This window comes from Sturnus vulgaris, chromosome 13, assembly GCF_052056855.1.
Source record: "Sturnus vulgaris isolate bStuVul1 chromosome 13, bStuVul1.hap1, whole genome shotgun sequence".
Classification (NCBI taxonomy): domain Eukaryota; kingdom Metazoa; phylum Chordata; class Aves; order Passeriformes; family Sturnidae; genus Sturnus; species Sturnus vulgaris.
This window is the reverse complement of record NC_142255.1, coordinates 8,042,154-8,060,340: the sequence shown is the minus strand read 5'-3', so window position 1 is coordinate 8,060,340 and position 18,187 is coordinate 8,042,154. Positions and strand designations below refer to the sequence as shown.

Sequence of the window (18,187 nt, the reverse complement as noted above, 5' to 3'; positions counted from 1 at the left end):
AAATAATGACTAAACTCTTGAGCAATTAAGATGAGAGATTTATTTGGAACTTATTGTATGAAATAATTTCCTTGGAAAGATACACATTTTATATGTGTGTTATGATGAGAAGATAGATTTATTCAGAACCTTTTAAACTGATACTAACTGTCCCCATAGTATTAAAACAATCTAAAATATTGCAGTCTGATTACTTCATATCCCATTTTGCTCCTAGAGATATTTTTTTCCCTTTAACAGTCAGTAGAAAGCAATACAGAAATGTAAATAACTATTATGAAACATTTATTTTTCATCTCCTGCAGAATCATGAGAACTGGAAAGTGAAATGTGTGCACTAAATGCAGAGGGCAGATGTGGAGTGTAGGTCTGAGCTATCCAGATAAGCCTGGGCTACAGCAGTTAGGGGAGATGTGTGTTTGAGAGCTGGAATGGAGATATTGCATCTCTTCCTTGGCAACTCTGCAGAAAGGCAGGGACAGGAGGTTCTGCCTGCAGTCCCCACACTCCCTGTACTGAGTGGGCCAATATTGCATCTCATCAAGTAACCATTGTGTTCCTGAAAAACATTGTTTATTTTTACTGATTAGCCATTAATGGGAGCTTTATTGATCTTGAGACCTAGAACTGTAATGGCAGTTGCCAAATGCTTTGCAAGGTGTTTGAACAAAGTGAAGGTATGTAGCACATTTATCTTTTCATTGTAGCTAATGTGTATTATGCTGTATAAAACTTGGGGGGAAATTCTTCATTGTGAGGGGGAAAAGGGAAGAATCTGACCCCTAATTTTTCTGAACTCAGCTTTGGGATTGAAAACATAATATAATACATTTTTAGATATGGTTTATATATATATATAGTTTACATAGTCAGCATGGCATCATATTCATAAACATATTTGTTTTTCCAAATCTATCTGTGGCAGTAGAACAGTAGTCCTCACACTGCTACTCAAAAAGTCACACTCTGGAGTATTCTCTCTGAAATTTTTTACAAAACTCCCTTTTCCATAAAAAGGAATATATCCTTTCTCTATGCTTTTAAACCAGGCCTTCATTTGAGAGGGATTTGTGATGTTTTGAGGTTTTTCAGATAAAGAACTTAAACTCCTTCCACTCTCTGCAGTCTAAAAGAATGCTTCAAATATTTGTCCAGTTTTGGCAAATGAATATTTCAGATCATGAAGAAGAAAATCAAAATTTTGTATATGGTTTTCTTCCCCTTATGCTTGTTTTTCACCTTTGGAAAGAAGCTTTTGTACTAGAGATGATGACAGTTATCTCAAATGCTGTAATAAATCTACACATGCCTGTTGCTACTCCTAAACATTCATTTAAGAATTTTACTTAAAGTTGTATGTCTGTAACTGAGGCCTTTTTTTTCCTCTGTGAACAACCATATTTGTTTTTCATTTTAGCAATACTTCCATGCTGGAGGAAGTGGGCTGAAAAAGAATTTCCTGGAAAAGAGCCCAGACCTACAGTCCCTCAAATACGCTCTCAGCCTTTACACACAAACTACTGACGCCTTGATAAAGAAGTTTATAGCCACACAAACTTCTCAGAGTAAGTCATCTGTAAGGGACATAGAAATGCATCCTGTTATGTTCTAAATGTTCTAAATTATTGATTGCAGATTACATGCTCCACCCCCTGTGGTATTTTAGGGATTATTGACACAAATGTGATGTTATTGGTGTTATCCCTTCTCTAATGCTGCTGTTGGAGCGTATCTGAGGGCAGTTCCTTTAGGGGCTGTGGCTGCACAGCAGGAACAGTCCCTGAGCTCTGGATGCACCCTGAACACCAGGCTTACTTTACATTATATTCCAAGCTGAATGTTTTCTTCATTCCAGAAACTACACATTTTTGCATAATATTAATCTTTACTAGATCTCTTTTGAATGTAAAGAGCATTTGTAAAAATGACTTGCCTGCCACTTCATGTCTTTGGGAAAGAATACAATTTGCTGGTATAATGAATTACCCCGTTCCAGCTCATAAGAATCAGAAAGTTTTAATTGGACAGTAAAGCTGGAAATCAATTGCTTTTATTTCTGATATAAAATATGTTACTCACAATATAAAAAGCATGTAACATGAGTTTTGTAGTTTGCCCCAAGATTATTGCCAAGGAATTATTTCCTAAGCTGTTCCCATATTAAAACTGAGATCTCTGTTGATAACTCATATATTATGAATGAGAAAATAGCTATAAAACTCTAATATGTAGGGAATAGAGTATTTTTTCCCCCCTCTCAAAAACAAAAATTAGCAACAGGGATTCAGGCAGAAAATTGTTACTTACTTTTCTTTTTGGGGGTTTTTTGTTGGTTGGTTGTTTTTTTTTTTTCCCTGTGTTTTGCTTTTCTTTAACACATACCTTCATTGTAGCTTCAGGAGACAAAGAATAGTTAAGTCATAGCCATTAATGATCTTTTATAAATCCTGAACCACAAAATTGACTTTCTGATTTTCATAATGATTTCAGCCTGAGGTCTGTGTTCATTTCTGTGCACACATTACCATGCCTATATTTGCACACCAGTATTGTTAGAAATGTAGCCACCGGGAATAAAACTTAAGGAAAAGTGACTCATAACTTTTCATTATCCTTTAATGCCTCATTTAAAAGGATTAAATCCTCATCTACTATGATCTCCAGCCTCACAGCTATAACTGTATCATTAGCTTTTAGTTAAAATTTAAAAACTCAGTTTGCATATCAGAAGGGAATTCTGGAATTCTCTGGAATATAATCAGATTGATATTTGGCCAATTTTTTTCACATTGCCGATCCATAATCAAAATAGACAGTTGGATATAATTAAGCTCAAAGCAATGGAAGAAATATTGTAAATGTAAAGAAAGCATATATTGTACAATAGCTATGACTGTAGATGGAATTGGATGCTTGGTTTTCCTGTAATGACTACAGGAATCAGATAACAATCAGGCTTACTTTTACCCACAGGTTAAAATAGTTTCTCTCTCACCAAGACTAAGCTGCAGTTTTTCTAAGAAACTGAAGAGCAAAAATTTCTCTGATTGCCATGAGAAGGGGGAGTTAACACACAAACAGCCTAAGGTTGGACTTGATGATCTTGGAGGTCTTTTCCAACTTTAATGATTCTCTGATTCTGTGATAATGCTCTGTAGAAATGTGTTATGGTCCTTGATACTTCCTGTATTCATGAAGGATCACGTTCAGTAGGAATAACCAAATTATCCAACACTATGATCTGCACTATTTCTAAAAAAGATGATTGCTTGAACCAGAATTTTGTTTCTCAGCCTTTGTGTCCACACATTCCTGAAGATCTTGGCAACAAAGAAATTTGCATAATAAAACCATTCCTAACTTCTAAAATGCTGACTCGGGGATTCATAGTTTTTCTCGTGGTGGTTTCACCACACTAAATAGTTGAAAGCACAATTCCTACTGCCTTTTTCAAATGCATCATGAAATTAACTGCTGTAATCTTACCCTGATCATTTTCTTTTCAAAGTACCACTATAGACTCTCAAGACTTTTCAAAACAGACAAGTCTGTTATCAAAATTAAATGGCTGTGATTTAGTTTAGCAAATGCCTTGAATCCTCAGTAATTTCATAAACTACAGCCAGTGCTGTGAATATTTATATTTGTTTAACATCAACACTAATAACATCTGAACAAATATTATTTTAATTTTAGCAAACTGCATAAAAAGAGTCTCAAACAGTTTTCTGAATTAGCTCTCATTTATTACCACTAATTTCTCCAAAGTAAACACCACTCTTGCATCTAAAATGGTTAGCTGTTGGATATAGAGAAATACTTTTTCTTAGAAATTTACAGCAGCTCCAGTTCAGAAATGTTATTAGAGAATAGTACATAGTGGCTGGATTCAACACTACATTTTTTCAGTTTGACTTAAAATAGTTTGTATCACTTAAGCAGAAAAATCAATACTCATCTCACAACACAGAGCTCATACTGCAAAGCCTGGGTGTTTACAAGGCTGCAGGAAAGACTTTGCTTCAGCTGGTCTGATTCAGATTTCTTCATTCTTACAGCAGACAATTGAAAGCTAAAAAGGGAAGATGTATCTGAAAACAAGAAAATATAATACTCATCCTCATTAGGTAAATATGCTCTCTCTAACAGTAACTCCATCCTTGTCTTGTGAAGTCACTAACACAGGGAAGGAAGTTACACAACCAAAAATGAAAACAAATTATTTTCAACTGCCAAGCCAAAATTCAATTCTTTGTTCCTTTGCAACCTGTAATTGTACAAGCAAAGCAGAACCTCAATATTTCATAAATATATGGAATTACATTAAAACAATAATCTGATATTAACTATAGTTTAAGCAAGCATATAGATGACATCATACTACAGAAAATAAAAATTGCTTAAATTGTTTAGCAGCTCTTATAGATGAAAAAGAAAGACCTTTTCTTCTTTTGCTTGTCAAAACCATTGTATTATTAATTGTCATATTTTGAAAGCTATACCTGTATTCTATCAGGAAATTTAAATCCTACAATGCATTTCCAGTTCTCTCATAGCCCATACTTCAGACAGAATTTAACTCAAGAAATAATCCCTGCTTCATCCACTGTAGTTTCAAATTGAGGTCAGAATCATGTGTTACACAACCTTATTTCATGAAAAAAAAAATACCAGACCTGCATTACAAGCTGCAAAATCAGCACATTATTACAAACAGCAAAGATAAGAACAAACAAAGAAGAAACTTGTTGAATTACAAGTAATAAAAATATTCCAGCATATGCTAATAGAAAAGCAAATACACTCAGAATAGTGGCAGAAAAATAATTATTTTTAAAGTTCACATTGATAAAACCAGACTGCTGGTAAAGCAGAAATTCTTAACAAAATATTCACTCAAGAGGCTTCACATTTCAAAATTTCTGGTTGTTCCTTAAATGAAACAGTAAAGGACCTAAATTAGAAACAAGTTCTACATCAGTTTCCTCTAAATCTTCAAGAAAATAAACATAAGCTACAGGTAAGCTACAGTTATATGATATTAATTTTTAAAAATAACTTCCTACTAGAAGCAGGGCATTCAATACATACAGAATGAGAGGCCTGTGTGTTGTCTGGGTAAACACTGGACAGAACACATGCCCATATATCAATATATACAAAAACCATAGACAAACAGCCACAGGGGGGTAGATGGGGCCAGCTGCACACACAGCTCCCAGGCCAAAGCTGGCTCATCCCCAGTTTCTTTAGCACATGGACAGAGCAGCAGCTCTGGGGTCCCCTGAGCTGTGCCATGGCAGCCCTGGCTTTCCCTGCCAGAGGTGAAGGCAAAGGCTGGGGATTCCATGGCAGGACTCAAACCAGGACCCCCCACTCACACCACACCATCCTGCTTCTGCTGCTGTGCTCTGAGTGCCTCGGGTCCCTGCCTGGCTCCACAGAAATTCCAGCGGGAGGGAAAGTACTTTGGTAGTGTGGCTTTGCACAGTAGTGGAGGAGCTTACAGAGGCAGCCCAGCTCTCCTGCCACCCTTAATTTCATCACAAGTGATCCTTTAGACAAATCATTTACATCTGCTGATCAAATACAAACCTAAATCCTTTCAATCTTTCTATGGCAGCATGGTGAATAAATGGTTGCTGAAGTCATCCTTCAGGAACTGAACTTGCTTCTCAGAATCACCTAAAACAAAAATTATCAACCATTTGCTACATCCATCTCCTAACGATTCAGCTTTAACTTACTCTTTGTGGATTAAATGACAATGTTAAATTCATGTGAGGTTTTCCTCCAAATCAGTCTTAGGCTCCTGTAAAAAATAACTCAGTGAGTCACCTTGATATTTTCTCTCCTAATAAATTAGCAGTTCAACAGCAGACAAATGTATGTATTTTATTGGCATCATCAATCAAAAGATGACAGATACTTGTCTGAATTAAAGTGCTGATTTCATAACTTGTGTAATTCCTAGAGCACTGGAAACTGAGAAAGTTTGAGTATTTGTTGAACTTTTTCATTTTTATGTCCCGTTTAGAAAACAAGGCCAAAGCACATGTCCAGTATTTAAACAAGCAGCTTTGTGCTGAAACAGCCAGTGAGGCAGCAGTGCCTGGTCAGCTGGCCTGGCTCCCAATGTTCAGCCAGCTTTCTAATATTTGGGTAATAAAATCATGTCACACATGATTAATAGTCTGCAGGTGGTTGTTTTTCTTCTGAACTGGATTTCTATTCCTCAGAGAAGTAAAGAAGATCTTGAAACCCTGAACTGTTAGATGCAGAGTTTAAAAGAAAAAAAAAAAAAAGAGAGAGAGGAACATATGAAAACCTCCACAAATTTTGGCAGAGTCATACAAAGTTTCAGAGTCTTGCTTATTATCTTTGGCTACTTTGGGGCAAAAATACGGCAAGTCACCACCTTCTTAAATTTTCTGCTAACTCATTTTCTGTGAATCCCATTTATTTTTCCTGGGATCTTTTTTTCATGCAAATCTAGAAGTTAGTTTCCAGAGCCCTCCTCATTTTAGAACATTTTGCTGCTAAAAGATCAAGCAAGACAAAGGAATCCTTCCACAGAAACATATTGCAGTCTTTTGTGCACACAGACTGATTTAGTAGAGTCTATTTAGCAGGAATATCCTAGAAAATATAGGGAGTTGCTGTTTTGTTTTACAAAACATACATGACTCATTTTTCCATTTACATATTCTATTTTCTCAGAGTGCACAAGTTCACCTTTTCCAAAGATAGCAACTAAGGAATAGGCGGCAGTGGAATTTCTGTGTGCACGTGTCGTGATTATGACTATCACGACTAAGAAATGTTTAACTTGGTCCTTGGTCCAAAATGTCTGTCTTCTGTCAAACTCGGTGTTATAAGAGCTCTCACACTGATGCCATTCCAGGTGCTAAATACGGAGGAATAAAATCCTGATTTCTAGGCCTTTCTAGTCCCTGAGGAACAAGTATCTTTGGCCAGAGGAGATATTTTTTTCTTCTTTACACTTTGCTTCAAAAGAATGACTGCACTTTAAATGCAGGTGACGACTTTAAAGACCCACCAGTAAGAGGATTCTGCATTTTGAATTATATAAATACACTAATAAATAAAATTTAAAGGAGATATTAGAGAGCAAGCAGTAATAATTAAACATCCATAGGGTTTTCAAACATAAGGCAGAATCATTTATAAGTTTCTTAGCCTTCAAATGAGTTATATTACAGTACTAAAGGAAGAAAAGTGCAATCATCCTCTGCAGTGCATGGAGAGATTTATTGTCAGCTAAATTGGCTTATTAAATGTAGTAGGATAAATGGACCTTTCTATAGTGCAATCAGAATCACTAATTCCTGCTGTGACTCTACAAGAAGTGGTAGCAAAAAAGAAAACAAAACAGCAGAAATAGATAGATCAGAGACTTTTAAACGAAGTACCAGTTCTTGAATGTCAACAAGAGATTCTATAAGCAAATAGTAAATGTCCTGGAATTGTATCTCTAGTTTGTTAAGCAGGTCAGAAAGAGGAAGATGGATGGGATGATTACTAAAAGAAACCAAGTTGATATTCTAGACTCCACTAGAAATTGTCTCTGCTGGCTGAGGTGTTCTGCAAAGTTTTTCTCAGCAATACTGACTGTAGGGTCATTTTAATGTCAACTGCTTTTAGTATAAAACTGGATTATGTTTTGCACGGATTTCTTTATAACCATAAGATTTCTTTTATAACCAGAGCTTCCATATAGTACAGCTTTAAGTAATTACCCAAATACAAGAAACTTAATTGCTGCCACTGAAGCTAAACCTCTTATAATTAAAAAGCTGATGCCTAATAAGTTTCTTATTTACACGTCGATAGTGGTCCAAGCCCTCTAACTGATAATGAAATACATCTAACAGCAAAATTTGTACAGGTTCCATGCAATTCAGAAGTGGCATCTATAAATAGAGTAAGACATTGACACTCTGCATTTTTAAAGCACTGCTGTGTTTCAAAAGTAGATTCACAATAATTCCAAGCCAAGCTCACCTGAAAGTTTGGAAATGCACAATAATGTCCAAGGATTCTGAGCTTGTGAAATGATCACTGAGTCTCACATTTTAATAAATCAGGTAAAAGAGGCTTGTTCTCTGAAGTACTAACAGTTGGGGTATGAGTAATTGACCTTGCAATGCTCATGCCATCTAGAGAACACAATTACAGATCAAAACAATGAATAAACATCACTGTAGAGCTCATTTCTAGAAAGCCACTGGTTAGGAAATCCAGGAAAGAAAAACACTATGCATGATAACAGAAAAAAACTACTCTAGTTATTAACTCATTTAAGGGGGGAAATCCATTCCCCCATTATTATTGCACTAGACACCCCTCCCTCTTTCTGTAGCCCTTCCTTAATTCCTGTATCAACTGCTGGAAAAATTGTAAAGGAATGTTTGCTTCTCCTCACATATAGAGGGATGGTGAACCAGTGGGTAAGGAATTTTTGTATAAATAAGAGGAATATAGAATCTTTTCTCTGCTACCCACAGAAATAGCAGCCAGTTGTACAGAGGTAGCAATTTACTTTAGTATGTGGTTCACAGGAGATTACATTGGGGAGCAAGTGCAGTTCACAGAATTCAACATTCACAGTCATTCAATCAAAGAACAAGAAAACATAATTTATGTGGTACTGTTATAATTTGATATATTGAGCTACCTTTCAAGACAATATTTAAAATCTTTTTAAAGATTCATTCTGTACAAACTGACTTACAACCTCCTCTGGTGCTCAAAAGCAAAACTTAAAAAAATAAGTACCTGGTTCCTCTGCCATCACTTCAACCTTCTTCTTTCATTTTTAAGCCCCTCTATCTGTGCTATAGTGCAGAACTTCAGTAATTTGTTGAAACAAAACCTTCAGCAAAGGATTCATCAATAGTGATATAGAAATAACTTTCCAAATACACACTGAGCAATAAGATTTTTAGGAGATAAAAGAAAAGCTTGACAAACCCCCCAACTTCTTCATTTCAAGATGCAAACACCCCTAATGACAAGAATGGAAAGTTCCAGATGACCAGGATTTTTTATTTCACTAAGGCACTTTCCATTTGCAATTACCCAGTTCTTTTGTGGCATTTATGTATCTGTAACTGATTCCCACTTAAATGTGAAACACAACAAAAAATAAGTGTTTCTAAAGGAAATTACTGCTCACCTTTGACTGTCTGTTTCTCTTGATGCATCCAAAAGCCAGATGTGCTAACCAGTAATTCTTGTTTCAGGTCAAACTGCTAATAATTCAGTGGGTGAGATATCTGTACAGGTGGATATCTCTACCCATCCTGGAACTGGTGAGCACAAAGTCACTGTGAAAGGTAAGTTTCAAACAATCAACTTTAAAAAGAAAGCAGCAATAAAGACCAAACCTCCTAGCACTATATCCTAAGTCAAACATACCAATACTAAAGTAAAAAATGATAAGTATTATAGTACTTGAGAAGCTTTAAGTACACTTCAGTGATTAGAGTGCACTTTTTCCTTGCTCAATATCAGCAGAAGTTCAGCAGAAGACAGGCAAGTAAGTACTGTCTATGCTTCTCTGTATAGATAATTTAAAGTTATTATACTAAGTTCTAGAGTTATAAATTAAAAAGTGTCAAATTATACTTCTCAATTACTGGTACATAATTTAACTTTCAGAAAATCTATAACAAAGCTGAGTGGTGAATGACTGCACCGAGCCTTAAGAAGCTGCATTTTTAACAAAATGCATTTGTTCTGCACAACCTGAATTTCAGAAGCACAGGATCATTCAGATTAGTATAAGCTGATTTTTTTTAATTGCAGTGAAGGTAGCAGACAAAAAGAAGCTGCAAATGTAAAGGATTTGTGAAACACATATTTATATTTGATACTTGTGAACCTAAAAGTAATCTAAGACGTCATTACTGGGCAGGGAAGGGGCAAAGCTCCTCCTAAGCTTACCAGGTATTGATATGTTGGTACAGGAAAGCTCTCAGGTCACTTTTCATTTGCTATACAAAGTCATAAGGGGTAATTAATTGGAACTCTTTCAATGGTATTTTATTTAACTTCAGTTCTTTTATCTCTTTATAGTTGTAGCAATTAATAACCTAAATTGGCAAACAACAGCTATGTTCCGGCCCTTTGTGGAAGTTTGCATATTGGGTCCTAAATTAAGTGACAAGAAAAGAAAACATGGAACCAAGACAAAGAGCAACACCTGGTCACCAAAGTACAATGAAACTTTCCAATTGTAAGTCTTTTATGTCTGGAAATTGCATATTTTTTGAAAATTTTCCTAAAATATTTTTGCCTTTAAACCGTTAACAACAAAAAAAAGCCATCCTAACATAGATATATCGACACCATTTCAAAACTGTTTACTAATTTGTATCTTTGTTGTATATGAAGATGAATGGCAATTACCAAGCTTTGAGTCGTACAAAACCTGGTTAAAATGTGCAATTAATTTCCCTGCAGAGGAGTGACTATTTCTATCCCTAGGAATCTGTTGGCCTAGGTATTTGTTTGGAAAGAAGCATTAATTATTATTTCTAGATATCTGGCCTTCATGCCTGTAGAGCTATGCAAATGTGTATGGGGTGTTTCATGTGTTAATAGCATTGTTTATCTAATGCTGTTACCATTTAATCCTCAAATGAGTAAGAAACTTCACCTAACCCGGAGTTTTAAAGTCAGTACTTCTCCATCCTTTTCTGAAACCAATTTATGTTCCTTCCCTTATTCTCCAACCCTGACTGGAAATTACTTTACTGTCTGTGTCTCACCACAAAGCCCCTTTTGATGCCTGCTGCCAGGGATTTCCTGTATATTTTGAAGCTGATTTAAAGTCATGGTGCTGACAGCTGGGGAGCCAGCTGAACATTTAATGTACTTTCCAGGGAAAGGTAACTGCTGTTCCAGCTATTGAAGGAATTCTGTTTCTGTTCAGGCTACTGAGAACAGAAGCTCCATCACCAATGCATCTGAAGGTTTACCTGCATAGAAAGTTTAAAATTAGATAATCTGTTGTAACAAAATGGGACTACAAAATTTAAACTACCACTCTCACTTTAATTTTTCCAAGATTTCTAGAGTGAATTAATTCCTTGGGGGAATTAAGCTGCGCTCCTTGTTCTAAATTCACATTGTTAATCCACACAGCCTGCTGAGTAACGAAGATAAGCCAGGAGCCTACGAGCTGCACCTGTCAGTGAAGGATTACTGCTTCGCCCGGGAGGATCGCGTCCTCGGCATGACCGTGATCCAGCTGCAGGGCATCGCCGACAGGGGCAGCTGCGCCTCCTGGTACCCCCTGCTCAGGAGCCTCGCCGTGGATGAGACTGGCTTAACAATCCTTAGGATACTTTCTCAAAGGAACAATGATGAAGTCGCTAAAGAATTTGTAAGACTTAAAACAGAGACGAGATCTGCTGAAGAAACGGCCTAAAATACCCAAATAATGCAAGATTGTCACCGCCAAGAACATAAATACAACGCTGTTGTCTGACTAGTGCATGCATGTGCAAATCTGTGGGAATGTTTAACTAACTATGTTTTCAGTGTTTGCCAGTACTTATGTACTATATTTGCAAGGTATGTCAAGGAGCTGTATATCTTTTATACATATTTTGGTCTTTGGTAAAGTAATTGTTCCAATGAAGTGCCAAAACTAAGATTAAGAGTAAGTGTTTCATCATCTCTTTTTAAATGTTGATTTCACCTCATCACAATTTTATTGTTTTTTAACATTTATTAATAAATAAGTAGCTTTTTTAATTGATAATAGGTTATCTCTGTTAAACTGTGTTGCTTATTCTAAATTAAGTTACATCCCTTACTCTTATTTTAAAAATGAGGTGTACCTAGTTTTCTTCAAACTCTCATGTTATGCAAGCCTCATTTTAGGTGTCTTACTGATGACTTTTTCTATCATTACTACAGATGCAGTTACTTATAGAAAGTGTTTGTAATTTTATAATTACCAATATAAAGTAATGATTTTTGCATAAAAACTGAAAAAGGATGGAAATATTTTATGCTAATCTCTTTTTCCAACCTTTCATAAATATCACTGTGAAGAAATGCTGTTAAAGCAGGTTCTCAAGAAGCTGTGCTTATCAGAGTTTGTTACTGATGTTTGATATCTTGAGATAACTTTGTTCTTCAAAACTGCCACGGTAATATCATATTTGTATTAAAAGAGTAAGTCAGTATCTGTAGAAACAGGTTGCTGTACAGTACAGTATATGTGCTTTAAAAAAGTGATTTTTTTAAATGATATGGTACTGTACAAGGGGTAGTAGTTTGGAATATGTAATGCTGGTTTGTGGTTTGTTTCTAGAAATTGTTTATGAGAAGAAAAGATGCTGTTAGCATTTTCACTCAGAGTTATTGACGTTGCTTTACATACTTAGCTGTAACATCAGTTAAGTGCTTTATTTCTTTAATTTTTTTTTAGAAAAGTTCAACAGTTTGTACTTATGCAACATTACTATGTATTGCACTAAAGCAAACTCTGTGTCCTGTAAATATATTTAGTGAGGAATTGTAAAATAAAGTATGCAGAAACTGCTTTCTAGTTTTGTCATTTGATATTATTTATGTAACTATTGGTTTTATGTGCTTGTGAAGCCCATGGAGTGGGCTGACTATATAGCTTTATAATATATTAAAGTATGGTTTGCATTGTCTGGAATCTGGCTGTTTTATAAGTGTAAAATTTGGTATGTCAGTGTCCTAAAACTCACAATTAATTAGGTAGGTATACATATATATATACACACACATAAAAAAAATGTTGTGTAATGCTCCACATTTGTCATTGTTTTGGTCACAAGTGTTTCTCATTACACAGGTTGGAGTTTTCAGCTTTGCTTAGGGAAAAAGTAACTAAGGGAAGGGAGGACACAGTTTGTATGTTGATGTCAGCCTTGTAAAAACGTGATTCCATGCAGGCAAACCAAGTTCTTTCCAGGAGATATTTGTGAGGTATTTAGATGAGATTATAAGGTCTTTCAAAATCCCCAAAGTTCTTCCTTGAATACTAAAAATTAGATTTGTCATAAGAATAGTTAGACATTTAGGGATGTTATGCAGAGTCTTTAGAGAGTTAAGAACACTCCTCTAAGATTACAGATTCCAAATTGTATTTCTGCAATGTAGCCAAAGTGTCAACAATAGGCACAGACTGTTAACAAGATTTGATGTGAGGAAACATCAGCAGACTCAGTTTCAAATAAAAAAGAAGAATCAAGAGATGAGGTGGTTCCTGCTATAGAACACCGTTGTGGACAAAATGCAAAAAGAATTCCACAATATATCATTTGTGGCTCTGTGAATTAAACCAGAAAGGCTGGAGTAAACAGCTTCTGGTATTTTTTTACCTGGAGCACTTTCATCATATTTTTCTGTGGCTGTTTATTCTACTGTAAAATGGCACACATTTTAATGCATGATGTAATCACCATCCACTTAACTGTTTATCCCGAGATTCAGGATAAAGGAATAACAAGAGAATCAGTCAAGGCAGTCAATTACTGCTCCGAGGGGTCTCCCTCAGCTGCACACAGCAGAAGCAATCAGGCAAGCTGGGAAAACCATCCCTGGTAATCCACAGCTTTACACAGTACACTTCAATGTTTCACTGTTTTTAACACAGAAATATTTATAGATCAAAATTTGTCATGTGGAAGATAAGAGGAAAATGCATTAATTCTACAGCACAGGACTATTTTAAACATTCTTACGAATCAAAATAAAAGCAAATGCAATGGTGAAGCACAAGCAGTTGGACCTCACACGTTTCATGTAGTCAAAATGATTGACATGGAACAGTTTCCAGTGCTGTTTAAAAATCTATTATAATCTCTTTTAGGGAAATAAATACCTCATTTTAAAAAATTCAACTTGTGAGAAAATTCTTAATTCAGCTGAGCTAACCTAAGCAAACGGACAGCTGTTCCTGCAATTTCACTTCTCAGTGACAACTGATGCAACCAAAATTCTAAATGGAATTCCATTTGTATTGGTGAGTTAAGATAGCAAATATACATATATGCACTTAGGGAAGAAAAAAAAAAAAAAGAGATGGAAGAAAACAGCAAGATCAATTTGAGAAAAAAAAATTTCCATTCTCTAAGGAGCAGTTGCTACATGGAAACCATTTGATGTGTACCTGAAAAGAGCAAATGCATTCAGAGAAATCTGTCATATGACAGCTCTTCAAGTCAACCTGTATACTCAGAACTGACAGTTTTACATAAAACTGTTCAATAAAGACTGAGAAAGATTTCTGCCCTTTATAGTTTGTTTTCTAGGATGAAAATATAAGAGCCAAATACAGAAACTGAATTACATTTTCCTTAATGCATTTTTTAGCTAATACCTGTCAAAAGAAGGGAAGTAGTAATGTGTGAATAAAAGAAACTAAAACTAGCAGCCATTCTGAATCTCAAACACCCTACCTATTTTTTTTTTTCCTTAATGCCACATTAAGATAACACGTGAATTAAGAACACAGTGCTGGAATTGGTCTTTCCTCTGCATATGGACACTGAACCCAGGAAACTGCTAAAATGCCAAAAGAAACATCTGTGAGATGGAACTGGATGTACATAGTTCTTCATACCTGTTATGTCTTCTGGAGACTTAAATTTGCATCAAAATAATCAATTAATGGGTATTGGGCCATCACCAGGAGGGTCAACCAGTCCCAGCAGCAAAATACAAAACATTTTTTCCAATTATTTTGTCTGTACCCTGGAAGAATCAAGAGACTTTGCATAAATTCCTGGCATGTGCAAATGCCACCATTTGGCTTAGGTAGACATGATTCTAGTGATTTACTTGAGAAGCTTACAGAAAAGAATAATAATAGTAGACCAATAATTTCTGGGTTTTTCCCCTCAATTTGTTTTACTAGTTTTCATTGATATTCTCATGCTAGTCACTGTAGAAATCAAATTTGTAGACAAATACTGAAAACAGAATAATAATTTACCATTACTGTATTAGTCTGAGTTAAATACACATTTCTCACAAATCCCTTGAAATCTAAAGACCTGAACAAATATGGGAAGAATATTAAGTTATTGTATTAAATTAGATTCAGCTAGCAGACAAAATTAACGTAAATGGATTCAAATATTATTTGTAAAATACAGCTGGGCAAGTGTTGGAAAGCATTCAATTGTTTACACATGCTTATTTTGATGGTATTCTCATATCACTTTGCATTTTGGCACCAGATTTATGTGATTGACTTGTACTGTGAAAAATTCATAGAAATGAATCTTCAGGAGACAAATTTTAATTTATTTTAAAATTATAATCAAGATATGATACAAACACTAGACTGAGACTAATAAGCAGAACTGGGATATTCTAAAAACATGCCACTAGAAGCATTGGCTGAGAGAAAAATTACAGTTTGTATCTGGAAAATATCTGTTTTTCTTGGGTGTTCTATGCTGAATGAATGCTAGCACACACACTACAGATTATAAATGCATTTCTAAATTATGAATCTATAAAATCTCATTTGAAGATCAACCCAATAGGTAAACAAGTGAACAAAAGTATATTTTCAAACAGATTCTGTAGCTGACAGCTTACCTAAACAAACTTCCTAAGTTACTCAGCCTGTGACGATTTCATTGTAGGAATTCAGTTTCGTATTTCAAAGACTCCAGCAATTACAACCGAAAGCCTTCACTATCAGTTGAGCAAAATGAATTATTCACTGCAGAATATGAAATAGCAAGTGGGCATACTGTAAACTTCACAGTGAAACCCATTAAAACATCACAGATTAATTTCCAACTAAATAAATACAAGATCTCAGAACAGTTAATCCAAGGAAGTAAAGTCTGCTCTTTCATATTTCTCTGTTTTTTCTACACACTACAGCACAGTCCCAGGCTCCAACCTGCATTGCCTTGGAGTGTCACATAAATTAACAGCCATTGCTCTTTTTGAGCAGGAGTTTTTGAGCAGGAGTTCCAGGCAGAGAGGACAAACAGCTTCCTGAGCTGTTCCAGCTCGGCTCTGTAAACTGGACACACGCTGTTGTTTGACCAAATACACAAAGGAAGAAACAAACCTACACCGGGGTAAGCACAAGGGGAGGTGTAGCAGACCAGACTCAGGCAAAAATCAGAGCTCTCCATCTTCACTGGCCCAACATACACAAGTTACAGTTACTGAGGCAGCTCTAACTTGTGTTCCATTCAGGTTTAACAGGGCCTACACATTTTGTTCAACCATGTTTACCCATTTTAAGCAAGAGGATTTTTCCTGCCAGTGACGGCACTGAGTGCAATGTGAGTTAAGCCTCTGGGCCTGAGGTCATGACAGTGAGAAAACAAATGTCAATTACTGACTAGCAGAAACAAAAATTGAAAAGGAATTGCAAAAACATGCAGTGTACAGTAGAACACTAATGGAAAACTGCAGCAGCGTGAATCCATTCCCCTCCTCCAGATAAAAGTCCTTGTATGATGCCTGCTAGATGGACTTTAACTTACAACATGGGGCAGGGCTTTGTCCATAGAAACCACCCAGGGTTTCCAGGCATTACACAGCAGTCAGATATAAAAAGCATTTCACAAGCAAATTGGATACCCAGAATAGCTGGACTGTATGGGAATATACTCAGAGGAAAAGATAGAGAGGAAAGAGAAAAAAAAAGGAATGGATGTAGAAGAGGGCTGACAGACAGTGTGGATTCAGACTGCATTCCTTAACTCATGGCAGAAACAGAAAAGGCTGTGTGATACCAATAACGTCACAGAAAGGCAGATCTGTCTGTATTTTTGTCATGTTCTAGTCTAGCTCAAGAGTTACTTCTGTCAATTTTGATTTCAGTAGAGGTACAAGAGAGAATTTGATCCCTGAGAGGGTCTCTCCCCTCTTTTTGTACTGAATGGAGTCTGAACAAATGTGCTCTGCATGTCACTACCCTCTGTTACAAAAAGATAAACATATTCCCAGCCTGGAAGCCACCATAAACAAGTTCAAGTTACAGAGCCTGCGGATATTATTTCCCTGAATAATGTACATCCAAGACACAACATCAACAAGGTGGAATATTCTCTTGAGGAGCTTGGGAAACAACAGCAATTTAGATCTAATGATGCATCAATGTATCAACATGTGAATTTGTACCCAGGAGACAATAATAAATCAATATGCCCTTAAAACATTATCTGCTTTTCCTGCTTAATTTGCAGAGGAACTCCTGTGCCAGACTGATCTTCCTCAGCACGGTGACCACTCCAAAATTAGGTCAAGCCCTTCATTCTCCCCAACTCAGCAGCAGAGACAAAGCATTGCAGTAACTACTAAAGTGAGCTGGAGTCAGTAGCAGCAGGGAACTTAACTGTGTTACTACTCTGCTCTACTCTGCTTTTCACAGCAGAAAAAAAAATAGAAATGAAGAATGCTATTTACACTTAGCAATAACTTATTACTTATTAGATGGAAACAATGAAGAATGTAACTGAGTATATATCCTTCTCTGTCAGAAGGAAATAAAATTTGTACACAACATTTATTGCATGAATTGAGTATCTTTAAAAATAATATAAATAATAAATAAATAGAAAAATGCTCCTAAGCAGCTTGTAATTTTGGCAAATGCTGTTATTTAGACTGGCTGGCTAAATAATCTGTGAGAAGGGGTGAAATCTTTGTTAAATGCTCCAAGTGAGCTGCTAAGGTTAGTGCCAGCTAAGAGAGTCTTGTCTGGCTGAATGCAATGCCTAGAATCAGCTTATTGAAACACAGACCAGGTTTAAAATCCAGCACGTCAGACTTTGCTAATAGAAACAAACACAGCTAACTGGAATAGATAGAGAATAGTCTCTGCTTTTGGGCAGAGAACAAAGTGAACACAGAGAAGAAAATTTGCCAAACAGAGGAGGAAAATCTGGAACAGTATCATTATTTACAGTAGCAGCTTGTATCTGGATGACAGTGTTAAATAAAATATCACTGAAAAAGAGATACCTAAAAGCCAATAGAAGAGTCATTTCAATAAAACAGAGAGAGAAGGGCAGAGTTGAAAGAAAAGGGCCCATGTAACAAAGACTGTGCTATTCTAAATCAGACCTGCCACCTAGAGAGTCCTTTGAGACCTTTACACTGTAAATTATTTAAATAGACTGATTGAGGATAA

At 35.9% G+C, this 18,187-nt stretch overlaps 1 protein-coding gene across 1 annotated transcript in view; it reads left to right on the top strand.

Moving 5' to 3' along the window:
• UNC13C (unc-13 homolog C) overlaps positions 1-12,583 on the top strand; it is a 123,258-nt gene extending 110,675 nt beyond the window's left edge. The window contains exons 29-32 of the mRNA XM_088172513.1: positions 1,418-1,565; positions 9,267-9,359; positions 10,102-10,261; positions 11,173-12,583. Of these exons, the coding sequence (XP_088028639.1) occupies positions 1,418-1,565; positions 9,267-9,359; positions 10,102-10,261; positions 11,173-11,458 (687 nt within the window). The 3' untranslated portion in view covers positions 11,459-12,583. The remainder of the gene's footprint in view (positions 1-1,417; positions 1,566-9,266; positions 9,360-10,101; positions 10,262-11,172) is intronic.
• Positions 12,584-18,187: the final 5,604 nt, after the last annotated feature.